The following is a 24,536-nucleotide window of genomic DNA, read 5'->3' as shown; positions in this document are numbered from 1 at the left end:
TCCACACAGACCTGCTCAGTAAACTGCGCTTGCGCATGAGCGCTTTCTCCGCCCCCTCAAGCGTGAGGGCCAGTGGGCGGGCGTTCGCGGCAGCGCGACAAGTCAGGATGGGAGGACTGAGGAAGGGGCGTGGCTTATCCGGCTGGGCCTGGCCACTCTCTTCCGGGCTCCGCCAGCTGCGCGCGCATCCCTCTCCCCCTTCTTTTGTGGTCCGGCCCATTGCGAGGGTGACAGGAAACCCTGTGCAGGGAGCGCCGCCATCTTGGACCTGCCCGAGGAAGATCCTGAGGGATCCCCAGGAGCAGTCGCCGCTGCCACCGCTACTGCCGCTAGCGCGTCTGCACCTCCGCGTCCAACCCGCTACCTGCCGGGGCCTGGGCCGACCGCCCCCGCCCCTTTTCGGCTGCGCCCGCACTCTTCTTCCTCGCCCTGACGCCCCCCCTCCCGCCCGGAAAGCTGCCCAGCCACCAGCAACCCCCCAGGTAACCCAGGCCTTCCGCAGTGTCCGTCCGGCCGAGGCCTCTTCGCCTGGCTCGGCCGAGGCCAAGAGTGGGGACGACGGCGATCCGGGGCCGCGGGCGGGCGGTGCCGCAGGACAGGCCCTGTCAGGCCGCAGCGAACCCGGGGTCGCGGTGGGCGCCGTGGGGCCCTGCCTGCCGGGACTCCCATGCGGGGGCGAATGTGTCCCTGCGGTGCGCCCGCCCAAGCCTCGGGTCCTCCCCGCCCAGTGGAGAGGCATGTGGGGAAGGGTGTGTTCGGCCTCGCCTCCCCCGCCTCCTCGGCCGCACCGGGCAGACTGGCCTCTCCGCAGGCCCTGCTCCCCTTGCTGCCGTTCCCGGCGGCTGCGGACCACCCCCGCGGTGTTTATCCGCGCGAGCCGCGCCTTGCAGCCCACGAGCCCCAGACGTGGCAGTCCCCGTCCCATAGGCCGCGTCTCGCCCGGAGTACAAAAGGCAGCACGCCGGCATCTTGGACTGTCGCCGGTGTCCTTGTCGGTGTGGGTGGACTGCCCGGCCTCGGGCTGGAGAAGAGGGTCTGCGGGTCTGTGCTGGGGAGGTTGCGGTTTGGGCGAGTCCCTGGAAGGCCCAGGACATCCTCTCAGGCCCCGAGCCCAGATGGGATCCAGAAATGATGAAGACGACCAAAAGTTTTGGCGTTTCTAGGACTGAAAAGAAGGAACAGGCGTTGTTTGGCTCATTTGCACTTTCCTGTGTGTCAGGCACAGATTTGGGTGTCTTCGCACTTCACGTAGCTGTTGGTGATAAGTCGCGTTCTCTCCATTTTACAAGCGAGGAAACTGAGGCTTGAAGTTGTGCTGTGGCTGGTTAAGGCCGGTGCGTGCACACTGGCCTCTCCCTCCCCTGGGGCTGGAGCTCACCGCGCTCGAGTTAGGCCAGGGTCGCAGACCTGACCATTGACAGGGTAGCATTGGATGACAGTGGATGCTCCTTTATAACCCAAAGTCTTGTGTCAGCCACTACACTGCCAGTCCTTATTCTCACAATTCCAGGGGCGAGAGGGCTGCATTTCCATTTTACATTTGAAGAAAAAATGGGGTTCTCCAGAGAGCAAGTGCTTTCCTGGTGGCTCCACGGCGGGTGTCAGAGCCCCGATTCTAACTCTTGCAGGTTATTGCTCATTTCAGTACTATCACAGCTTCCTTTGATTTAGATGTGGTTATTAAGGACACACTTAACCTTGCACTAATTCAGCTCCCACTCCTCCTTCCCCGAAGACTTTTCAAAAAATTTTCCTCAAGGTTTCTGCGTAGGCACTGTGACTGGTCATGCCTTGGCGCATGTCATGTGTAATGTGCTTTGACTTCCTAGTTAGTGACCATAAGCAAGTTACTTAACCTCTCAGACTCAGTGCCCTTATCTATACAGGGGATAATGGTGCCTACTTTTTTGAGTTGTTGTGAGGATTAAATGTGATTAAAAACCCTTAGCTCGTTGCTTGGCATACAGTTAGTGTCCCATTGCCAGGCTTGTACTGAGTGTTGAATATTTGTTGAATAAAAGAGAGGAGTATGACTTCGGAGAGCTAGCTGTAGATTTTGACCTGGGCCTTAATCTTAGCTTTCCGCTTAGTAGTACTAGCATATGATCACGGATGTATCACTTCTCTGAGCTAGTTTCCTTATCTGTAAAATGAGTTTTTAGGATTAGAGATTACTTTTAAAGTAGCTGGCATATATTAGGCACTCAGTAAGTGGCAGTTATTTAAAAGATGTAAAACTTTAGATTCTAAAAATTTCTTGGAATTAAAGCTACATTTAAAAAAGTTTTTGCTCTTTATGTTAAACTTTATGGCTGTGTGCGTCAGCCATTCAACAGAATTTGGGGTGCTTTTACAACTGATTTTTATCAGTATTAAATATCTTTCCATAATCGTAGTAAGATACTGTACTTCAAGTTAAAGCAAATAGAATATGTTGAAATAAGGGCTATTGAGAGATGCTTCATTTTTTTTAAAGGCTTGAAACATTTGTATGTGATTAAATGCCTGTTATGGCTGGAGACAGCAATGCACAAATAGAGGTCTCAAAGATGGTCTACTTTACTTTTTAAATACTTTTATTCTAGACTATTTTAAACATGTACACTATAGAGTAGTATGTTAAGCCTTAATATACCTATCAGCCAATGTCATCAATAATCAGCAATTTTGTTTCACCTGTTCCCTCACCTGTACCCTCTCCACCAAGTTATTTTGAAGCAAATCTTAGACATCATATTTCACCAGTAAAATTTTCATTATTACTAATCCTCTTAACTGTAGTAGTAGGGCAGGATTTTTGTTTTTCTCCTAAGTGCTTCTGTGCAGTGTTGGAGTACTTTATTTCCTGTTCATAGCATACCCTCAGTTACCTGAAATGGTCTTGCTATGAAGGAAATTCAAGTTTTTCTTATTCACATTATTGATTTGTATAAAAGTGTGTTAGCTTGTCAAAAGTGAGGTGTTGTGGGTTTTTGTTTGTTGTTTTTTTAGGTGAATTTCAGAGATTGCTTTATGGTTGAGGAAAGGAAATTGACCAATCATTTTGATTAGATTCGAGTATTAGAGTGACTCCTGAAATTTTGTGTTCACTTGACTGACAAATCAATTAGTAATCCACTTTACTGGGCCTATAAGCAAATCAAAATGCTTCTGTTCTTGAGTTTCATGAAGGCAGGGACAATGTTGTTGTTTTTTGTTTTTTAAGCATTACTATATTGTCAGATCTAGCATGATGCTTTGTGCTTAGTAGATGCTCAACAAAGATTTTTATATTGGAATCACAAAAGCAGCCTCTCTGGTGTTTTTAATAAGATACCTTGCACGTTAAAAAAAAAAATCTCAACAGTGAGTATTAGAATTTAACGTGAAATGTTTATTGGGTTGCTTTTCTCCTGTGTTGTCTTGAGTCAGTTATGTAAAAATTACACAAAAACATCATATATTTTAAGGAGTAGAATAAAATAGCTATATAACAGTTGTGAAAGGATTAGTCAGACAGTGCATAAATTAACACAGTAAGAAGCCAGACTATAAAAACAACAACTGGAAATGTCATTGATCGTTGGGGTGTTTTTTGTTTATTTTTTTAGACTGATCATATGATTGACTTCCTATGTTCCCCAGATTATTGGTAAATGTGGAAGTACTATTGGAAATATTATGAAATGGAGTTCTTTTGTTTTGGCTTATTTTTAACTTGTTTTATATCAGAATTGCATATAAAATGCTTGAAAAATAAGTCCTTTATTTTTTTTCTACTTTGAATATTTTAAAATAGTACATGCTCATTATACTGTCAGTGCAGAGATGGATAAAGCAAGTTAATAATTTCTTCCCTTTTTCTGTTCTCAGCCTGTGTGTTCAATTTTGACAATTTGATGTGTATTCTTCCATATTATGTGCATGTAGGATTGAAGGGTGTATGTTTGCTTAAAATGGGTTATGCTATTGCATCAAACTCTGTACCAGGCCTTTTTTTTTATCCACTTAAAATCATGGCTATTATTTCCAGGTTAAAACATATATTTCTAAATGGTTTTTAAACTAGATGTGTATTGTTTCATAGTACAGATGTACTTTATTTAGTCATTTCCCTGTTGATAGTTTAGATTGTTTCTAGGTGTGTTTTGTTTGTTTGTTTGCTGTAAAAATGCTGCATTAAATACATTTGAACCTGTAACCTTATGGACTGAAACTTCTATTTCTGTAGACCAATTTTAAGTGGGTTTATTGGCCAAAGAATGATTTGGATTTTTTGAGGGTCTTTTTTTTTTTTTTTTTAAGATTTAAATATATATACTGATTACTTCCCAAAAATGTTGTGGCTGTTCAGACTTCCACAAGCAAAGTGTATGAAAGTGCCTACCTTCATATCTCTACCTGCACATTTCAAAACTGGTCATTTATATGTCTGTATATTTTATTTGAAAAGATGTCTGATTCAGTATATGAAAACCGTGCAATTCTATATCTGTCACAATTATGATTATGTTTAATGTCCATTTAATAACCATTTAGATCTATATGTATTGGCCTGGGAAAACATTCATAATTTCTTTTAAGTGAAAAAAGCATGTTGAAGCATTTTATGCAATAGCAAACTCCATTTAAAAAATGTACTTCTCACCTTAACAGTGGTCTGTTTTATGTTAAAGAGATGAGGTTGCAAAATCCTGTTAAAGCAATATGAAGCATAGTTAATATTTAAAACAGGCCACACAACAATTATGTGTTTAATTATGCATTTAGTAAACATTTCTCTTGATAGCCAGGAAGTTTTGAGCTAAATTTTACATGCACAGATAGTAAAACTATTACCTAATTTTTTAGTATAATTATCCTCCATCTTTCTCTAATTTTGAGGTTTTGCTTTTCTTTTATCAGTCTACATATTTATGTACCTTTAATAAGCTACCTTAAAGAAAGAAAATCAGGTTCTTTGGAACTAGGTCTGAAATCAAGTTCCAGCTCTGCCATTTACTAACTTTGTAACACTGGCCAAATGCGAATTTCTTCAAACTTCTGTTTATTCAGTTTTACGTAGACATAATAATGATTTTGCAGAGTTGTGAGAATTAACTAAGAATTACGTAAGATAATATAAGGAAAAATGCAGATCATCATATGGTATACTCTCAACAAATGTTATTTCCATTCAGAAACTTTTTAAAGTAAATATAATACGAATTATTATTACTAGTATTATCATGTATCCATACCTATAAGTCCTGATTACAGTGCATCCTCTGAATGTAATCATTTAATACTGTTTATTCAGAATATTAAATTAGAACCAAGTGAGTGGACTGAGAAAGATTTGTGTCCCAATGTACCACTATAGGGTTTCATAGATGTACTCAGCAGGTATATCTCATAACTGTGGAGGAGGGATGATGGTGTGTGGTTAAACACAAAAGTCAAAACAATCTAAGTTTAATGGAGACTTGACCAATTAGCTGTGTGACCTGGGCATGTTACTTGCCTGTTTGGTCTGTCCTCATCTGCAAAATGAGGGTTATTGTCACTATTTTATAAGGATGATAGTAAGACTTAAATGCGATTGCACATTCCTGGCATATATTAAATGCCCAGTAAGTGATAACTGTAACAGTTGTATTTGTTATTAGTTTACAAGTTGTTCATATATTTAATGATACCTGTCATCTGAATGTAGTGCTCTTTTTTCCCTAAAGAAATCAAAGACATTAAACATGATTTATATGATTTGAACTTTATTCAAATGCTTTTTGTAAAACCTGAAAGTGCATTTTAATAATACTAGTGGTTGTGCACAAGTTATAGAATATTACCAAGGTTTTTTAATTAGTGGAGATTATAGTATTGAGAAAGTTAGACTCATGTTTTCAGAGCATTTGAACTAGATTAACATTTCTAATGCCTTTTTTTTTTTACTTTTGAATAAGTGAAGCAAAGGCACCCCTTAATAGGGAAAAAACTTTTTTCCCCCTTCCAAAGCTGGTTGCTAGTTACAAATATATTTCTCATCACTTTTAACAGTGGTTTAGTTTCATGTTCAAGAAATGAGGTTGGGAAATCCTTGCTTTAAGCACTGTTAAATATTTAATATGCAACATACAGATCATGTATCATAGAAATGTAAACTTGAAACCTATATGATCTTATTAGCCAATGTCACCCCAATAAATTTAATAAAAGAAAAATAAAAAAATAAAAGAGGCCACTTGAATATAGTTCTACTGCAAATACATAATTTTGAGTGAATGCTATCAATAAACTATAGGAATATATTTAAACCTAGTTAGTATCTTACCTTAGAGTAAGAAAGGGAGAACCTGTTGTATTAGTAGCTACAGTGCTAGATATTTTCTGCTTTCCTTACCTACTGAAATGAGTAAATTTGAGTCATTTTTCTTTAACTCTGCTTTCAGGGTTTTTATTTTAATTTTTAAGAAACTTGAACTAGAAAATTATGTGGTGAAGTAGAGACAGCAAAGGTATTAGATATGAAATAATCATTCTTTTTTATTTGGAAATAGTTGACAGCAATTAATGCTTGGTAATTTTAAAAAACATTTCCAAATGAGTAATCTTAGTAGATGTTTGATTAATGAATACTTGTGTGATAATTAGCTAGTATACAAATTAGTATGACTAGAATTGGGTTATAATTTCATTATTAGCTTTTAGAGCATTTCAAGTAGAAATTGATATTGTTAGAGGCCATAGCTATAACATAAAATGGAAGGAAGCAAAGTATGTACAGCTACAACTTTCAATAAGAACAGGGAAAAAAGAAACAGGAAAATCAGAAGGGGAAGAACATGAGAGAAACAGTAAGCTAAAGGTTACTAAATTATTATTTTCCCCCAAGTTTGAATGGGGGAAAGAAGAGTTAAAAATTACTTAGAAGAAAAGCATCTGGAAGGGGTGCAAGTTGAGACGTTATAATCTTTAAATACCATTTTTATTGAGAGAGGTTATTTTTTTCTGTGTGTTTGGGATCTTGTTCAGAGATCTAGTGAATAATTCAGACCAATTTTTGCCTCAGGACCAAGTTCATTTTTAAAAATTTTGAGTCCCCAGTGTCTGAAAAAAGGGAATTAGTTAGGGTGATGATCAGAATCAGAGTTAATCTAACTAGAAAAACCCCCTTTCCTAAAAGAACTGGTTAAGGGAGTTTTCTGTGATGTCAAAGACTGATTATAAATGTGTTAAAACAAGTCAAGCTGGAATGGGTAGCAGGGCCTCCACTTTCGTTGAATGTAATTCCTACAACTAAGAGAGGAGACTATATTGTGTGAAACGATTGTCCAGTAATTTATAACTTTCTCTTCTCTGATAACAGTAATTCATTTATTTTACATATATACTTTTTCTATAGGTTATATAGAAATTTTATTTGAAATACATGTTTCAGTTCTTCAGTTATATACCAAATGTATAGCTTAGGTAATGTGACAGTTGGCCAAAACAGTAAAAACCAGATTAAAAAAATTACTGGAAATTCAAATTTTTTAAAATGAAGGTTTAAACCTTCATACATATAAAGAATTTTTATCTTTGCTTAAACTGAAAACTGGTTTGAGAATAATTTATTGGAAGTTATTACCAGTATTAGAATTCATCTCTTCTCTAGCACCTAACAGTGTCTGACACATTCAAAGCGTTCATTTGAATAAATTGGAGTTGTTTTTTAACTTATTGAAAGTAAGAGAGAAATTAGAATTCTTTAGGGTAAGTCTGTCTGAAGTTGTGGAATGGGCTGTGATCTTTTGAAATATATTCTGATACATAAACTTGCAAATTTTACAACCACAAGTAGTATTTTATGCCATTATTTCTCTCAGCTCCTAAAATAGTACATAGCAGACATTTGATATATTGTTGATCTTTAAATCCTACATTAGGTTGAACCATATGAAATTGCCAATGATTGACTTTTTAAAAAAAATCTACAAGAACAGTTTCATATGGTTCAATATAAATCTGACATTAATTTGGTTTGGAAATAATGATTTGCTCTTTCTTTGGATACTATGCTAACCATTAATTTATAGTGGAATTAAAAAGTTACATTGTGTTTATAAGTTAGTGGTTACTTAAAAAAAAAAAGATTCTGTTTTAAAAATCAGCCAGTTCTGAACAAGTAGGCCATCAGTAAGTCACTTGACCAGTAATAGGGATGGGTCTTAAAGAGGAGAAGAGGACTATTTATAATGATAGTTAACTCAAATTTATAAATATTTCCTTGTTTAACGTTTTCCAGAATAACATTTGTTATTAAATATTTCCTAATGTGAAATATTAGAATTGTTTTGATATAATGATTTCTTATATTTCCATTGATAATACATGAGTATGTTAAAGCAGTGTTCATTCATGAAAATTTGTGCATTTGATCAATTTGGGAAATGCAGTTTTATTCCAAATTACTGTAACCAACATTGTTTATAATCAGTGTGCTTTATTTTATGTACCTTTAAAAGATAGCAATTATCAGCTTGAATAACTTACGTATACTTTTCTACTGAAGTAACACAGTTTTCTTTGTTTTTAGTGCCACCATGGCAACTGCACCATACAACTACTCTTACATCTTTAAATATATTATTATTGGTAAGTTTATTTAACTTACACTCTTGTTCTCCAAAGAAGGTTAATATACAAAATATTTATATAGTAGTACTTAACATACCACTCCAGAAGAAGTGGATGACTTTCTCAGTGCAAAATTCAAACTCCTTTGAGATTTATAGTTGCATTAACAATGGACTCTTTGCTTTGTGGCTCTGGATACTTTTGTAGAACAGTGTATCTTGGTTGAAGTGATCTTGATTGTTCTTGGGGGAAACCTGAAAGCTTGTTAATACTGGAAAAGAAATTAATTTCCTAGGAGTGCTGATACATTCCAAAAATACCATAAAACCACTCAGAGCCCAATTTTTGGATTCCAAACATTAATTCAGAACAGTTGTGTAATACACATAAAATATAATATTGATGGTTTTTCCCTTAAGTTTCAAGACGATTTTACTCAAATTGAAAGACCATGCTGTTTATCCAAATATAGTTGTAAGAGCACAGTTGAAAGTACATATACTTTTCAGTTAATTGTTCACATGAGAACAGTTTGGTTTAATGTTGATCTTAAGTGACTATAGTGGAATGCTTCCTTCACCAAAGGTTAAATTGCTGTAGTACAGAGGTGACACTTGTTCTATTATGGTTTTCATGTAGTGTATATTCTTTTGTGGAATTTGCAAAAAAAACAAAATTTGAGATAAGATAGGATCTAGTGAATCAGGCTTTGAAAACTCATTTCTGCTTGTTATATGCTGCTGCCCTATTTGTCACTCCTGGGAGTCTGTTGCTTTTATGCATGGTTCAGAGAAAGAACAATATAAAACTTTGAATCAGCTCAAAGTAAAAAATACGATTGGAACAATTTCTCTGTTAAAAAAGCACTTTCTGCCCTAACCGGTTTGGCTCAGTGGATAGAGCATGGGCCTGCAGACTGAAGGATCCCAGGTTCAATTCCGGTCAAGGGCATGCACCTTGGTTGCAGGCACATCCCCAGTAGGGGGTGTGCAGGAGGCAGCTGATTGATGTTTCTCTCTCATCTATGTTTCTAACTCTCTATCCCTCTCCCTTCCTCTCTGTAAAAAATCAATAATATATATATATATATTTTAAAAAAGCACTTTATGCCCTGACCCGTGTTTTTCAGTGGTTAGAGTATTGGCCTGCTGACCCAAGGATCTTGGGTTCGATTCCTGGTCAAGGGCATGTACCTGGGTTGCAGGTTGGATCCCAGGCCCCAGGAGGCACTCAATTCATGTGTCTCTCTCACATTCTTGTCCCTCCCTCCTACCCTCCCTCCCTCTCTCAAAATCAATGGAAAAAATATTATCTGGTGAGGATTAACAACAACAAAAAATTTTAAAAGCCCATACTTTCCAGCTGGTGGCTAGTAACATAATTTATAACCAGACTCTATTACTGCCAAAAGTTGGGAATAGTGAATTTGTACATCTCAGTGAAAACTGACCTGTAGGATTTTTAAAGTCATTATAAATTAGGGAAATGCAACTTTTCTAAGTGTCTAAGAAATTTGTGATATAAGGGGTATAGCAGTTATTGTATATAATTATGAGTGTAAAATTGAGAAATGTAATTGCCACTTGAAACTTTTTTTTTAAACAGGGGACATGGGAGTAGGAAAATCTTGCTTGCTTCATCAATTTACAGAAAAAAAATGTAAGTTTAAAATGTAAGGTGAAATATTATTTATTTATTGTCACTTTTCTACCTTTTAAAGTGTCATTTTCAGTGTACTCTATGCATTTGAACATATGCACTTTTGTCTTTAGGAAATGATTCTATTTTTAAATAGGTACAGATAAAATGAAATATGCTGACATATACAATGTTAATTTTTATATATCATATATAATTTGATTCACTTGAGACATTTTTATGGTAAAACTTAATTTTTAAAAATGTATACTGTAATGTCAAATTTAAATCTTTTTATTCTCAGACTTTCATTATAGAAATTATCTTATTACGGGAATTTTGCTGCATGTATCATTTGTTAACTATATAATAATAGATTGGAAATACTTAAAATGGAATCTTACCTGCATTGATGACTTGATTAAGATTCAAAGTACAACTCTGACTTGGGTGGTATGGGAGGGGCCATTTTATGTAATTAATAGGCTAATAGAGTTGAAATTGTTTCCATATAGTTGAAATAATTTCTGTGGCTTTTTTTTTTTTTCATAATACAATATTTTATGAAGTATCCATTGGTCTGTGGATTCTTGTACCAGAGAATAGTAGGTTTAGATTTCCAGCGGTCTCATTATAAGGACTAATAACTTTGTTCTATTGGATTAGACATATATAACTTGCCAATATAGAACTATAAACATATATTAAATGTGGTGATTTTCTTTGAGATATTGGTATATTTTCCAGGATAAAAATTTGGTTGACTAATCTTAATTACAGTTCTAAGACCATTGATTGATTTGTTATATGTAAGAATTGTCAGAGGGATAAATAATATAATATTGGTATTTTAAAAAGCTTATTATAATCTTTATTTTTAAATTTAAAATATTTATGATCTAGTCCTTTACAGAAGTTTTCTGACCCCTGTTCTAGTCCATGTCAATGACTTCTTCTGGGTTTTTGCTGGTTTATTTATTATTTACTAGAGGCCGGGTGCACAAATTCATGCACGGGTGGGGGGCCCTCGACCTGGCCAGTGTTCAGAGCTGATTGGGGCCGGCCAGGGTGAGGGACCGCAGGAGATTGGCTGTGGGAGTGCACTGACCACCAGGGGGAAGCTACTGCGTTGAGCATCTGCCCCCTGGTAGTCAGTGTGCGTCATAGCTACTGGCCGTCCAGTCATAAAGTTCGCATAGGCTTTTATATATAGAGATATGCAAGCTTTAGTCTGTTTATAGCCTATAAGCAGTACTAAGTCATTTGATTATCCAGTGGATTTTTTCCTCCCCACTGGTATTAATTTGAAACTTTCTTGAAGTTGGGATGTTATATTATATTTCTTTTCCTCCCTAACAGTTATGGCCGATTGTCCTCACACAATTGGTGTTGAATTTGGTACAAGAATAATTGAAGTTAGTGGCCAAAAAATCAAACTGCAGATATGGGATACAGCAGGACAGGAGAGGTTTAGGGCTGTTACACGAAGCTACTACAGAGGAGCTGCAGGAGCGCTTATGGTGTATGATATCACTAGGTAAGAAATTAACTTTTCCACCTTTATACTAGGAAAAAAATCTACTTTAGGCAGTATGGTTTCTTCTTTATTGATTTAAATATTTCTAAGTTTATAATTGTGTGACTATAAATGTGCTTACTTGGGTTTTATGGTTTCTTCTCTAAATTGCTGTTTAAGACTTGACATAATGTGTTGATTTCCTTTGCTGAAAGTGGGTATGACTGAAGAAAAACTTTAGGAGATGCTGGTGGAGCTGACAGAAGAATACTATTCTGAAAAGCAGCATCAGTTGAATTATTTGAGGTGAAATAATATTTTATACCAAACTTTGTTCTTTTCACTTCAGTAGAAAGCAATCAAGTCTTGAGGAGTTAGTCTCTAGTGTTAAAGTTTACACTTCTTCAAAATAAGGCCAAGCAAGAAATTAAGTAGTTTTGCTAATCCAACATGGTAGATTATAAAAAGTTCTTACACTTGCATATGAAGGTGTTTGAGCATTTAATTAAATTATTTTTTGTCCTAAAATGGACTGAAGTGGCTTATAGTACTTTAGGCAGTGAGAATAAATTTATTTCAAATTAACTATTTCTGGAAAGTAAAAGCAATTTATACAAAGTAACAAAATTGGACCGTGGATGTTTGACTTTGGAAAACATGGAAAATTATGCCACTTCATTAAACTCTGTTTGTCTACTATAAGTTAGAAAATGAACTGACTCACCTTTCACATTAATGCAAAGTGTCAGTCTAAAGCAGCCGTGGGCAAACTATGGCCTGCGGTCCGGATCCGGCCCATATTAGTTCACACAAACACTCCATCCATGCTTTTGTTCCAGCCCTCCGGTCCAGTTTAAGAACCCATTGTGGGCCTCGAGTCAAAAAGTTTGCCCACCCCTGGTCTAAAGCATTGTGACTCTGACTTTGGGTGGTGGAGTAGGAACCAGTGAGTGGGACCAAGTGATAATTAGATTTTCAAGCATATTTTCCTTTGGGAAATGCTTTTTGCTGTTTCCTAGGCTTGGATGATTTCAGGCTTAAAACAGTGAAACAACCTTAATGGCTCTATATAGCCAGGCAGAGATCAGTAAATAGTTTTGTGGAAAGACTGTTAAAAAACTTGGCCATCTGTACAGGACATCTTTTTATGAGAGATGCATTCCCAAAGACTTCACATAATTAAAAACTCCATGAATTGATATAAAATTTAAATATTGTTATATGTGCTTACAGTATATCAATGTATAGAGTGGTAGTTTGTCTTTTTGGTGTATGTGTCTTTTTCCCCCAGCTTTATAGAGACATAATTGACATATAACATTGTATAAGGCATATAGTGTGATGATTTGATGCATATATGCTTTGCTTTTAAACTTACCTTTTAAGCATAGTAAGTGCTTTTGGTATGTGTGTCTGTTTAAGTTATCAAAAGTACTTCTGCTAGAAACAACCCACATGTCCATCTCTAATGAATGTATGGATGAATAGATGTGGTATATGCATACGATGGAATAAAATTCAATCATTAGAAGGAAAGAAACACTGATACATGCTATTCAGTGGCTGAACCTAGAAAACATTTTGCTAAGTGAAAGAAGCCAGAAAAAAAGGCCACATGTATGATTCCATTTATATGAAATACCCATACGAGGCCAATGTGTAGAGACAAAGGAGATTGCTAGAGGATGGGGAGTGAGTGCTAATGGGTATGGGGTTTCTTTTTTTCATGATGAAAATGTTCTGGAATTAGAAAGTAGTGATCATTGCACAGCTTTGTGAATATTTTTGAGACCACTATATTGTATATCTTAAAAGGTTGACCTTTATAGTATGTTCATTATATCCCAATAAAACTGTTTACTGGTAAAAGTACTTTAGGCTTTAGATAGGTATTTTCTTAACTCAGTGATACTTCACAGTGACATTGATGTTGCAACCATGACAGTATTTCCTCTCCTTCCCCCACCCCGATTTTTTTCTATATATCCTTGACATTTTGCAAACTTAGAAGTTCCTGCTTTAATAATACTTTTATTCTTGGCATTAACTCTAATCGTTACAGGGTACATTCCTAAATTGATAGCATAGCTTATCATGGTAGTTTGTATGGCTCTATCAGTTGTTTGATATATCTAACATCCATGACAAAGTTAGGGATATTTTAGCACTTTTGTTTTTTTTTAGCTCTAATACCATCACGTAATGAATATTTGGATGATACTGTACTTATAGATTTGAAATTATGATTGTGAATTTTAAATTAATGAAACAATTACCAGATCAATGAGCAGAAGTTATATGGTACATGTAAATAATATGGTTTTCATAATCTTGATACCACTTACAAAGGATGTGTAGATTTTTCTTTTTACTAAAGTGGTGCCAGTTTGTAATTCACTGTTTCTGCCAGCGTTGACAATTTAATATTCATCAAAATCAGTATAAATGTTTTGGAGCTGTGTTATTTAAGGTTTTATGCACGAAGTAAGATACATTTTTTGTGTAAAAGCAAGGTAGTGCTGGTACTACAAATATTGAGCAGTGATAAAGCTTGCGCTTTATTTGACTATTAAAATTTTTAAAACACTGGGAAAAGTTATTTTTATTTATGTGGCTTTTTTGTACATTTAAGTGGTAATTTGTGTATATGATATAGCACAGTAAAAATAGAGTCTGAGCAAGGAGTTCCTTTCAGTTCCACTAGGAAAGAATTAAATGTTTTGAATATTGAATTTCAAATGAGCGCTGGCAACTGGGTATTATGGAATATACTATTCACAGGGCTAAACTTGAAACACTTTGAGGACTCAGTGTGTATAAAGGTCCTAGGCCTGGCTCTGAAATCATTTAAATCATTGTGGGCTTCTGTTTCCTCACCTGTTAAATGAGTAAGATGGATTAATGTTCTGTGGATCTGTATAAATCAAAAACATTTTTAACCTTTAAAATTTTTATTATTCTGACCCCTTTGATAATGTCTGATTAATATTATACTCCATAATATTGTAAGTTATTTGGGTTTGCTTGCTCTTTCAGGGCTTTCTTGGCTAGTGCAAATGAGCCTATGAATTTTTAAACTCTTGCTTGTAGAAAGTGGTCAAATAGGGCAGTTTGAATCCCAAAATGATTTAGCTGCTGATGAATAAGAGTACAGAGTTAGGATAAACTCACATTCTGATATCTGGGGACTTGAATTTCTAGTGACATGTATTCAGTGCCTTTTTTTTAAAGCCAGTTTTTATTTTTTGTTAATCCTCTCCCGAGGATATATTTTCCAATTGATTTTTAGAGAGAGTGAAAGGGAGGGACAGAGAGAGGAAGGGAGGAAGAGAGAGAGAGAAACAAACATCGATGTGAGAGAGACATTGATTGGGTGCCTCCTGGGGCCTGAGATCCAACCTGCAACCCAGGCATGTGCCTTTGACCAGGAATTGACCCCAAGACCGTTTGGTCAGCAGGCCAACGCTCTAACCACTGAACATACCAGCCGGGAAGCCAGTTTTTATGCTGCTATAATTAGCTTATTCTTTAAGAAAAGGTGGATTTTAATTTTTAAATTTTCAAATACAGTTGACATAACAATATTAGTTTCAGGTGTACAACATAGTGATTACACCAGTGGTTCTCAACCTTCTGACCCTTTAAATACAGTTCCTCATGTTGTGACCCAACCATAAAATTATTTTCATTGCTACTTCATAACTGTAATGTTGCTACTGTTATGAATCGTAAATATCTGATATGCAGGATGGTCTTAGGCAACCATAGCTGGCAATTTGTACATCTAATGTCTTCCCTAGAAAGGTGAATTTTATACCAGTGTATTGTATGTGTTTGCATTCTATAACTGTTGTTCTTTAGGGTTACAATCTAGTCAAAGCAAAAATACTTTTTTAGGATCTGTTGATTAAAGTCTATATTTTAAATACTTATTGAAGTGTCTTTTTTTTTCTGCTGAAATGGCAATTATATGTGGCAGTCATAAATGTAAACTTTAAATTTTGCAGAAGAAGTACGTATAACCACTTAAGCAGCTGGTTGACAGATGCAAGGAATCTCACCAATCCAAATACTGTAAGTTAAACGATATCTAAGATCTAAGCTAACCCCAAAAGGAAAGCCATTTGCTAGCGGGATTTTTGTATTTGAGTACTAAGAATGAGAATCTTTATTTTATTCTTAAATTAATTGAAGAAAACTTAACATTTTTTCCAGTACTAATTACCCCAGGTCTCACATTTTATATTTGGTGTTTATTCATGTTTGTGGTTGAAAAAAAGTTATGAATGGATGGTGATCTCATGTCAAGTGGAGACTATGAAATCTGAAACTACCACTTTAAAAGGGATCTGCATTAGTTTCATAAAATGTTGCCATTGGAGGAACCTGGGCAAAGTGTAGATCTCTCTGCATTATTTCTTACAACTACATGTGAATCTACAATTATCTCAGTAAATTTCAAAAAGTAAAGAGTTCTTCATGCTTTAAAAAATTAGCTTCTTAGACTGAGAAGATACTGAGATTTTTTTAGAAGCCAAGTCACCATACTAGACTCTGTAGTATAAACTAAAGATAAATTTGGATCCTTGGCCCACAAAATGTTATAGTCTAGCAGGGAGATTACATATGGGAATACAAATAACTGTGCTGAAAAGCAGAATGAAATATGAGTTAGAATAGAGTGACTGGTGTGCTGATGGGAGCCCAGGATGAGCAGTGGCATCTGGAGAAATTAGCTTTAGAGAGGCGGTAGGGGGTTTGAGCTGGGATTTCAGGGATTTTAGTAGATGCTGTTGAGGGTATTTCAGGGCCAAGTAAGGAAAGGCAGAGGTGTGACTAACTCTAAACTTCTCCAGAACAAGGCCTGTGTCTCACTTAGCTTTGTACCCCAGCACCTAGCAGAGGCCCAGTTCAATAAATATGTAATCAGTGGTAACACTGGCTTTTATCAGGGAACAACAATTTAATTATATTGAGAGTCAGTTAACATGGTTTGCCTATTATGACGGGGACTGTGCCTAGAACTTTCATATCCATCATTACATTATACTCACTGTAAGTGTATAAACAAACCTATAGGTTGACTGAAGTAGGTTGTTATACTGCTTAACTATCCTTAATTACATTCAGATTAAAAGTTTATTGGACACCAGTTTTTGGAAGTGAGAGGGTTGTATTTTCACATGAAAAGAAGTTAATGGTTGTGGAAATCCCTTTTAGTTGAAACCATCCATTTCTAAAGTATCCATATCTGGATTAGCACATCTGTTTGGAAGGGGGAGAGTGGGTTTGTTAGTTGGTGTCAAATTATAGGCAGAAACAGTCTACTCATAAATCTGCCCCCCACCGCCCCCCCCCAAAAAAAAAAACCAACAAAAAAAAAAATCCCACCTATTTCCCAAGGCTGCACACTTATTCTTAGAACTTTTCAGAGCTGCCTTTAACTTTGGCCTAACTTCCACTTGTATAAAATGATTCCAAAGTGGATATAGTTGTATGATAGTTTGCCTTGGATTTGAATTCATTGCATATGTGTTTCTACTGACTCAATGAATAGACATTCGTTATCAGTTGCTACAAACTTAGTCCTGCCAAGGATAATGTGGGGTAGTAGGACGCATTTGTCTGAAGTTCATAGTTTGAGTGTTAGACCTGGGTTCTAATGTCCCTTACCACTAACTCATTAACTGACCTTTGACAAGTCTCTGCCTTATTTGAGCCTTAATTTCTTTACCAGTAGCCTGAAGGAGTTGAATTAGTAGTTTGTAAACTTTTTGAGGGTCCCAAAAACTTGAAAATCTGATGAAAGCCACAAACTTCCTCTTCAGGAACTGTCCTTGTTTACAACATTTTGTTTCATTCTGTGCTTTCACAGATCCCCTGGAGCTTGTCCATGGACACTTGGTAATCTTAAGTAGATAAATCATAATCTTTGGCCTAGTCCAGGTGTGCCTCATGGGCTATTTTGTGTTTGAATGGCTTGTAAGCTAAGAGTGTTTTTCACATTTTTAAACAATTGTTGAAAACAAAACAAAGAAGCATATATAAAGAAATCATAACATGGGACTCAAAAACCTGGAATATATCTTCTCTGCTTATTACAGAACGTTTATGAACCCCTGGCCTAGAAGATTGCTGGGAATCCATCTTAATACTAATGGCTTCATGATTCTATAGTCCTGTCTGGTGGATAATTGCTAGTACTTGTTTTTCTTATTAGGCCCACATGTTTTTTTCTACCAAGATTTTTTGATTTCAGAATTTTTATGGTTGATTTAAGTTGGTTGCTTTGTTTTAAGATGTCTTTCTTTTGGTCACACATTAGGTAATAATTCTCATAGGAAATAAAGCAGATTTGGAGGCACAGAGAGATGTTACTTATGAAGAAGCCAAACAGTTCGCTGAAGAAAATGGTGGGTTTCTTTTAAGACATTTAATGGCTTTTTGGGAGGGTCACCCTTGGGAGAATTCCTAAGGATTTTGATCCTGCAAATTATTTAACAATTATTTTTTGATGCAAACTATTCAAATTTCAAGGATGAGGAAATTTCAAAATGTGTTTGAGAATTCATGTGTTGGGGGAAGGAGTACTATTATTCCCTCCATTTCACATTCATACTCTTTCATAAAATATTGAAAGCTGATGGGAAGCTTTAACTTTTATTCAGATGTTGCTAAAGAGAATGTCCTTGTGAGGTAATTTGAAATGTCCTAATCAGTCTGAAATTTACTTTTAGGCTTATTGTTCCTTGAAGCAAGTGCAAAAACGTAAGTATGGCTAAAATTAGATAATTTTCAAATACATTTAAATTTCTCAAATAGAACATAGATATGAAAAATGTATAATGTATATATACAGTTGACCCATAAACAACATGGATGTGAACTGCATGATTCCAATCATGAGGATTTAAAAAAAAGATGTATGTTTTTATTGATTTTTAGAGAGAGGGGGAAGGGAGAGGGATAGAGAGATAGAAACATGGATGAGAGAAACATCATGGATTGGCAGCCTCCTGTATGCCCCCTACTGGGGATCAAACCTGCAACCTGGGCATATGCCCTGACCAGAACTGGTGACTTCTTGGTTCATGGGTCAACACTCAACCACTGAGCCACATCTGCTGGGCCATATGAGGATTTTTTTAAAAATATATTTTTATTTCCGAGAGGAAGGGAGAGGGAGGGATAGATAGAAACATCAATGATGAGAATCATTGATTGGCTGCTCCCTGCACGCCCCCTACCAGAGATCAAGCCCACAACCCGGGCATGTGCCCTTGACCGGAATGGAACCCAGGACCCTTCAGACCACAGGCTGATGCTCTATCCACTGAGCCAAACCAGCTAGGGCCATATGAGGATTTTTTAAATTGACCTGTGCAGTTCAATTGGCTGGCACAGTTGAAAACCACCTAATTCAAGGGACAACTCCATCATTGAGAATTTGCATGTTCAGAGCAGATTTTTGATTGCGAGGAAGTCGGTGCCCCAACCCCCCTCACGTTGTTCCAGGGTCACCTGTACATAAAATGTATGATACATAAATACCTAATGCTTATGGCTAGAGGAACAGTAAGCAATCCTTTGCTTCCTATTTGACATTTCAAAATAATAATTTTGTTACTTTACCTAAAAGATTCTACCTTGATTGCCCATTGGTAAGCCATGTTAATAAATGAAATTGTGTAAACATTTCAAGTGTTTGACTTTCACAACTGAGGTTGAGTTTGGCATCTTGGACTCAAGCTTGGTCAACCTACTTAATACTTCTGATCATGGTAAAAAGCATGAGTTAAGGAAATACTCAATGTCTAAGGGTAATTAGAAGCATAATTAACATTTTCTAATTATTATCCCACTAGAGGCCCAGTGCACAAAAATTTGTGCACTCGGGGGTCCCTCAGCCTGGCTTGTGCCCTCTCGCAGTCTGGGACCCCTCGGGGGATGTCCACCTGCTGGCTTAGGCCCACTCCCCGGGGGATTGGGCCTAAGCTGGCAGTCAGACATCCCTCTGGCAGCCCAGCAGCCCTTGAGGGATGTCCACTTGCCAGCGGTGAGCAGGCCTAAGCTGCAGTTGGACATCCTTAGCGCTGCTAAGGAGGCAGGAGAGGCTCCCGCCACCACTGCTGTGCTGGCAGCCGTCAGCCTGGCTTGTGGCTGAGCAGAGCTCCCCCTGTGGGAGCGCACTAACCACCAGAGGGCAGATCCTGCATTGAGCATCTGCCCCCTGGTGGTCAGTGTGTGTCATAGTGACCAGTCATTCCCAGTTGTTCTGCTGTTAGGGACAATTTGCATATTACCCTTTTATTATATAGGATGTCCATTATTGAACCCTGGGACTCTCATTATAATTATTTATTTAAGCCAAAAATTCCTTGCATTGGTAAGAAGCTAGCTCCTTTTTTATTCATCTGTACTGTTAGTCCTAAGAGAGTTGAACTGAAGTGTGAATATGGCTAAGCATGAATATGCCACCATCACATGATAAAAACAGTACAGTTTGTGCTTGGCTAATCAGACTCTTCAGATCCAGGAATCATGTGTGCATGTTTGGAGATTTCATTTCTGGTAGAATATCATTACAGAAATGACCTATTTTAACTTATATATTAATATGTTAGCATTTTAATGACTAGAACACATACAGTTATCAAATAGGGTTTGTAGAAATAGCTCAGTACTGTGTTTATATGCTTTCCACAGAAAATATTTCCCCATGTTGTTCTCTTAGCTCAGTCTTCTGGTAATCTCTTATTAGATAACAGTGGCTAAGTTGAAGACATCATGGCAGTTGACTAAAGTTTAGCAAAAGGTCAGTGTATAATGTCTTATCTTTTGTAGAAAACTGTGGTTCTCGAATAAAGTTGTCAATTGCCTCTTAGGGGAGAGAACGTAGAAGATGCTTTCCTCGAGGCTGCCAAGAAAATCTATCAGAACATTCAGGATGGAAGCCTGGATCTGAATGCTGCCGAGTCTGGTGTACAGCACAAACCCTCAGCTCCGCAGGGAGGCCGGCTAACCAGTGAACCCCAACCCCAGAGAGAAGGCTGTGGCTGCTAGTGACCTCTTTGCTGTGGCTCTCATTTGACCTTTCACCTCTGTCTGTTGGAAGCAGTACTTTTTACTGCCTCGTCTTCTGTACATCTTACTGGGTTTAATTAAAAAAACAAAAGAAAAAACAACTCTGTTTAAAAACAGTTTAACACAATACTAAACTGCTAAACAACTAGGTGTAATCAGGTTATCAAAAGCAAGTAATCTCTCCTGCATGGTAAATCTAGACTTTTTTTCCCCTTGATTGTCCTCATGTTAGGTATGTCACCAATACATGATTTAAACTGAGCACTGATGCTGGACTTCATGATTTTTACCCCTCCCTCGTTTTGGCAGGGCTTTGTCTCACTGTACGGTTTAATTTGATATCTTAAGCCTTTCTCCCCATCTTTAACTGTTCAAGTATGTCTGTTGTAACCAAGAAGTTTATTGCTGTGAAATGGCTTCTGGTGATAGAGAAGGGGTTCTATAACTGCTTTTGTTTTGTTTTTGTCAGATCAATTCCCTGTTGTGTGGGTGGCATTTTTCTTGAGGAGGTTTGCTTCTGTCTTAGCCTTGTACAGGGAAAATATCCACTTATCAGCTTCTCTCTTGTGCTTAATTAATAGCTTTATTTTTTTTTACATCATTTTATCCTTTTCTCTTTAGCAGAAAGTAAATATGTATAAATTTTGAAGGAACTGAACTAACAATACATTCTGTGTATATTATTTTAATGAAGAAAAATAAATTGATTACTGGCATTGGAACAGTATAAAATACCAGTTTGTACAGTAAGACCTATATGTGACCATGTTACTCCCTTCCATTTCACACAAGGAAATAGACACAACTGCAGTTCACAAGTAATACTGGCTCCACCCATTGGTGCTGGCAATTTGGGGACATTATGCTGTAAAGAGCTCCTAGTGTGAGAGGATTAACACTAGCTCATCTTTGTTCATCTTTGCACTGTGGCTTACCTGCAGATTTTCTTAACTGTTCTTGTGCAATCAACAATGTGCAAACCTGCTTTTCTCTTTTTTGTAAACATTTTGCATTACAGGCTGCATTTCTTGCCTTACTGTATAGAAAAAGAAAAAAGGCTGGGTTTATTATTGCACATTTTAAGCTTTTATACCTTTATCTTCTTGGAATGGTTGAGATTCTGAACCATAGGTCTGCTGTTAAGGGATTTTAAATTGTGCATTTTTAACACTACAGTGAAATAATTTAAGATATCCCTTGTGTTCTTAAGTATGAAGTGCTATTTTTGGTCATGTTGGCATAAATTGTTTTATAAAAGGCAAAGTGTTTCTAACAGTGTTTCAATGTTTGTGCTGATACAAAGTAAGTTATTACTTGAGATGGTTTGGCCACTGAAGAATACAGTATTGCAAGGGAAACAATCTTATTTCTTTAGATAAGAAACTTAGGTTTTACCAAGTTCTTTACTTCTGTTGACTGATTTCTGAGGTTAAAGATCAGGCTGGGAATTCAGAAGTTATTGAAGTACAGGATAGGTAAACCTCGGTAGATTATATAAAATACACTCAGCTCAACTGCTGTGTTTAAAATACACATTTTAAATCCCTCTTTACAGACACTAAAGTAAAAAAAAATACAACTTTCTGGGTTGTAAACATGGTAGTACCAGAGTATTGTATAGTCAACGTTAAATAAAAGCCAAAACTGGAATGTGCAGAAAATAGGATTTGGTTAATTTGGGGACTCATTTTTATTTGTCTTAAACTTTTTTAAAAAGAAGATTCCTGGAGTAGATTGGTATATTCTGTTAAAGACTTACAGTGATCCATTTTGCTCACACTGTTGCATCACAAGGGACTCACCCAGGGACCATGACCTGCCGGTGTGTGTATATATTTACAAAGACAAAACAAACCACCCATTGGGATATAAGGTAGCAATCACAAACTAAAGACCGTGGCTTGTTTAGGTGCAATACCCTGATTTCCAAAGTTAGTTACAGTGGGTCTTATTGTTTTGTGACAGGATTTATTCAGACTGCTGTACTCTTCATTTGATGTAACAAAATGCTCTTAATCTGAATATTTGTAAATAAAGTACCTGTATCTAGATTAAATTAAAATTGTTTGTATTATTTTCTGAACTATAATAGGATTTCACATTTTCTTCAGGTAAACAATTATTTAGCGTAAGTTGTCAGTTTTTGCAGAATTATCCTTATTTGTTGATAGAGAAGTCTAGTACATAGCATATAAATCCACATCACTGAGTTTTTATCTTTGTGTTTAGATCACACTTGCAGTGTTTTAGTCAACCTTTTTCAGTGTGAGATCAGCACATTTGGTGCCTGATGGTGTTTCCCTTCACTGTACTTGGGGCCAAATTCTGTAATTTTCATGTCTAATTCCCTACAATAAACTTGGGTGCTCAAAAATAAAGGAGCAAATTGTCATATTGTAACATTCATGTGCCAGACACTGGCAAGTGCACTTTGGAGAGAATGTGAAATTCTTTTAATTTTTAATCCATGAGCGTTTACTGCTTATGTGGTCACCTGCTTCTCTGGGTTACTCATTGCCCTTGCACCTATGAGGGAGGAGTCCCTCCTGCTTAGTAATTGGTGCTTAGTACCTGACATTCCACAATGTTCAAGTATTTTCCATGGATAAGTATTTGATGCAATAACCTTGATTTTTTTTTTGGGGGGGGGGCTTGATGATACATAATACTAGTCAGAGGTAATAAACTTTCTTTGGAAAAAAGTTTTGGAACCAGGTGTTTGGCTTCATACACTAATTACCTCACTTCTTTTATTCCAGAAGACTCTTAAAGTTTTGAGAACTTGGTTGCCCACACAACTGTTGTTTTAGGTATGATCTTTATTTGTGGTTGTGTGGTTCAGTTCACTACCCTTAAACAGAAGACCTAATGATTACCTTCCATTCCTGTTTATTTGGGAATATAGAGAGGGTTCATGTGGTAGTTTAGAAAGAAGTTATTTTACCCTCACATACAGTACATGGATAGAACAAGAAAATGTGTCCCTGAAAGATTTCGACAACTGAATAGGCCAGGATTTTAAGCATTTTGCTAAGATTTGTGAAAATGAAACCAAGAAGAATGTAGGTACAAAAGATACTACCAAATCAATTTTTGTTTTGGAATTAGATGCCTTCTAGAACTTGCTATGTACTAGTAAATTTTATGTCACTTCCATTGTCTTCATTGTACTATATTTATCCCATATCTTAATGGTCCAGTTGTAGCCAAACAACTTTTTAGGAATATAAACCTAAGTGATGAGGATTACTGCACTGCTATTCTGTATTGTAGAAACATGGCGTAACTATGTGCTATGGATCAAAAGCTGTCTAGGGAGCCTAGAAAAGAGTCCTTGGAAATATTTTAAAACCTAATCTATTTCATGTGGTTTCATACTTCACTATCCCATGGGAATAATTCTGTTGCCACACATTTCATTATGACCAAGAGCTGCTATTCTTATTTTTAGAGAAATAATGTATTTCTGTACCATGGAGTTAAGACATTAGTTACAGTACTTCAAAAATTTTTAAGTCTGAACACAGTTTGAATTTACCCTGGGTCAGATTCTCTACTTTTCCACCAAAGTTTTGGTCAAGGAAAAGAACCTGAAATGTAATAGTTTTATAATAGGTATTTCAAAAGATGAAACATATTCTCTGATAGGTACAACATACTTCAACCTCCAAACAAATAGGAAACTATTTGAAAGATTGTCATTTCTTAGAATTAAGGT

General features: G+C 36.8%; 1 protein-coding gene across 2 annotated transcripts; it reads left to right on the top strand.

Moving 5' to 3' along the window:
- The first annotated feature begins 46 nt into the window (after positions 1-46).
- On the top strand, positions 47-23,196 carry RAB14 (RAB14, member RAS oncogene family). Of its 2 annotated transcripts, XM_006091108.3 has the most exons (8): positions 47-482; positions 8,540-8,598; positions 10,186-10,239; positions 11,578-11,755; positions 15,742-15,808; positions 18,060-18,147; positions 18,472-18,502; positions 20,620-23,196. In XM_006091108.3, the coding sequence occupies exons 2-8, from the start codon at positions 8,547-8,549 to the stop codon at positions 20,795-20,797; spliced, it is 648 nt and encodes a 215-aa protein (XP_006091170.1). In that variant the 5' UTR covers positions 47-482; positions 8,540-8,546; the 3' UTR covers positions 20,798-23,196. The 2 variants fall into 2 exon arrangements, with proteins under 2 accessions (XP_006091170.1, XP_023611714.1); XM_023755946.1 differs by lacking the exon at positions 8,540-8,598 and having other exon boundaries at positions 232-482; positions 20,620-22,880.
- Positions 23,197-24,536: the final 1,340 nt, after the last annotated feature.

This window comes from Myotis lucifugus, unplaced genomic scaffold (genome assembly GCF_000147115.1).
Source record: "Myotis lucifugus unplaced genomic scaffold, Myoluc2.0 scaffold_87, whole genome shotgun sequence".
Classification (NCBI taxonomy): Eukaryota; Metazoa; Chordata; class Mammalia; order Chiroptera; family Vespertilionidae; genus Myotis; species Myotis lucifugus.
Note: the sequence above shows the minus strand (reverse complement) of the source record. Positions and strands in the feature narration are given on the sequence as shown.

Excerpts from the sequence above, each read along its gene's own strand:
- RAB14 (XM_006091108.3), top strand. The coding sequence starts at position 8,547 with ATGGCAACTGCACCATACAACTACTCTTACATCTTTAAATATATTATT. Across the intron at positions 11,756-15,741 it reads ATGGTGTATGATATCACTAG|AAGAAGTACGTATAACCACT; the intron begins GTAAGAAATTAA and ends TAAATTTTGCAG. Across the intron at positions 15,809-18,059 it reads ATCTCACCAATCCAAATACT|GTAATAATTCTCATAGGAAA; the intron begins GTAAGTTAAACG and ends GTCACACATTAG.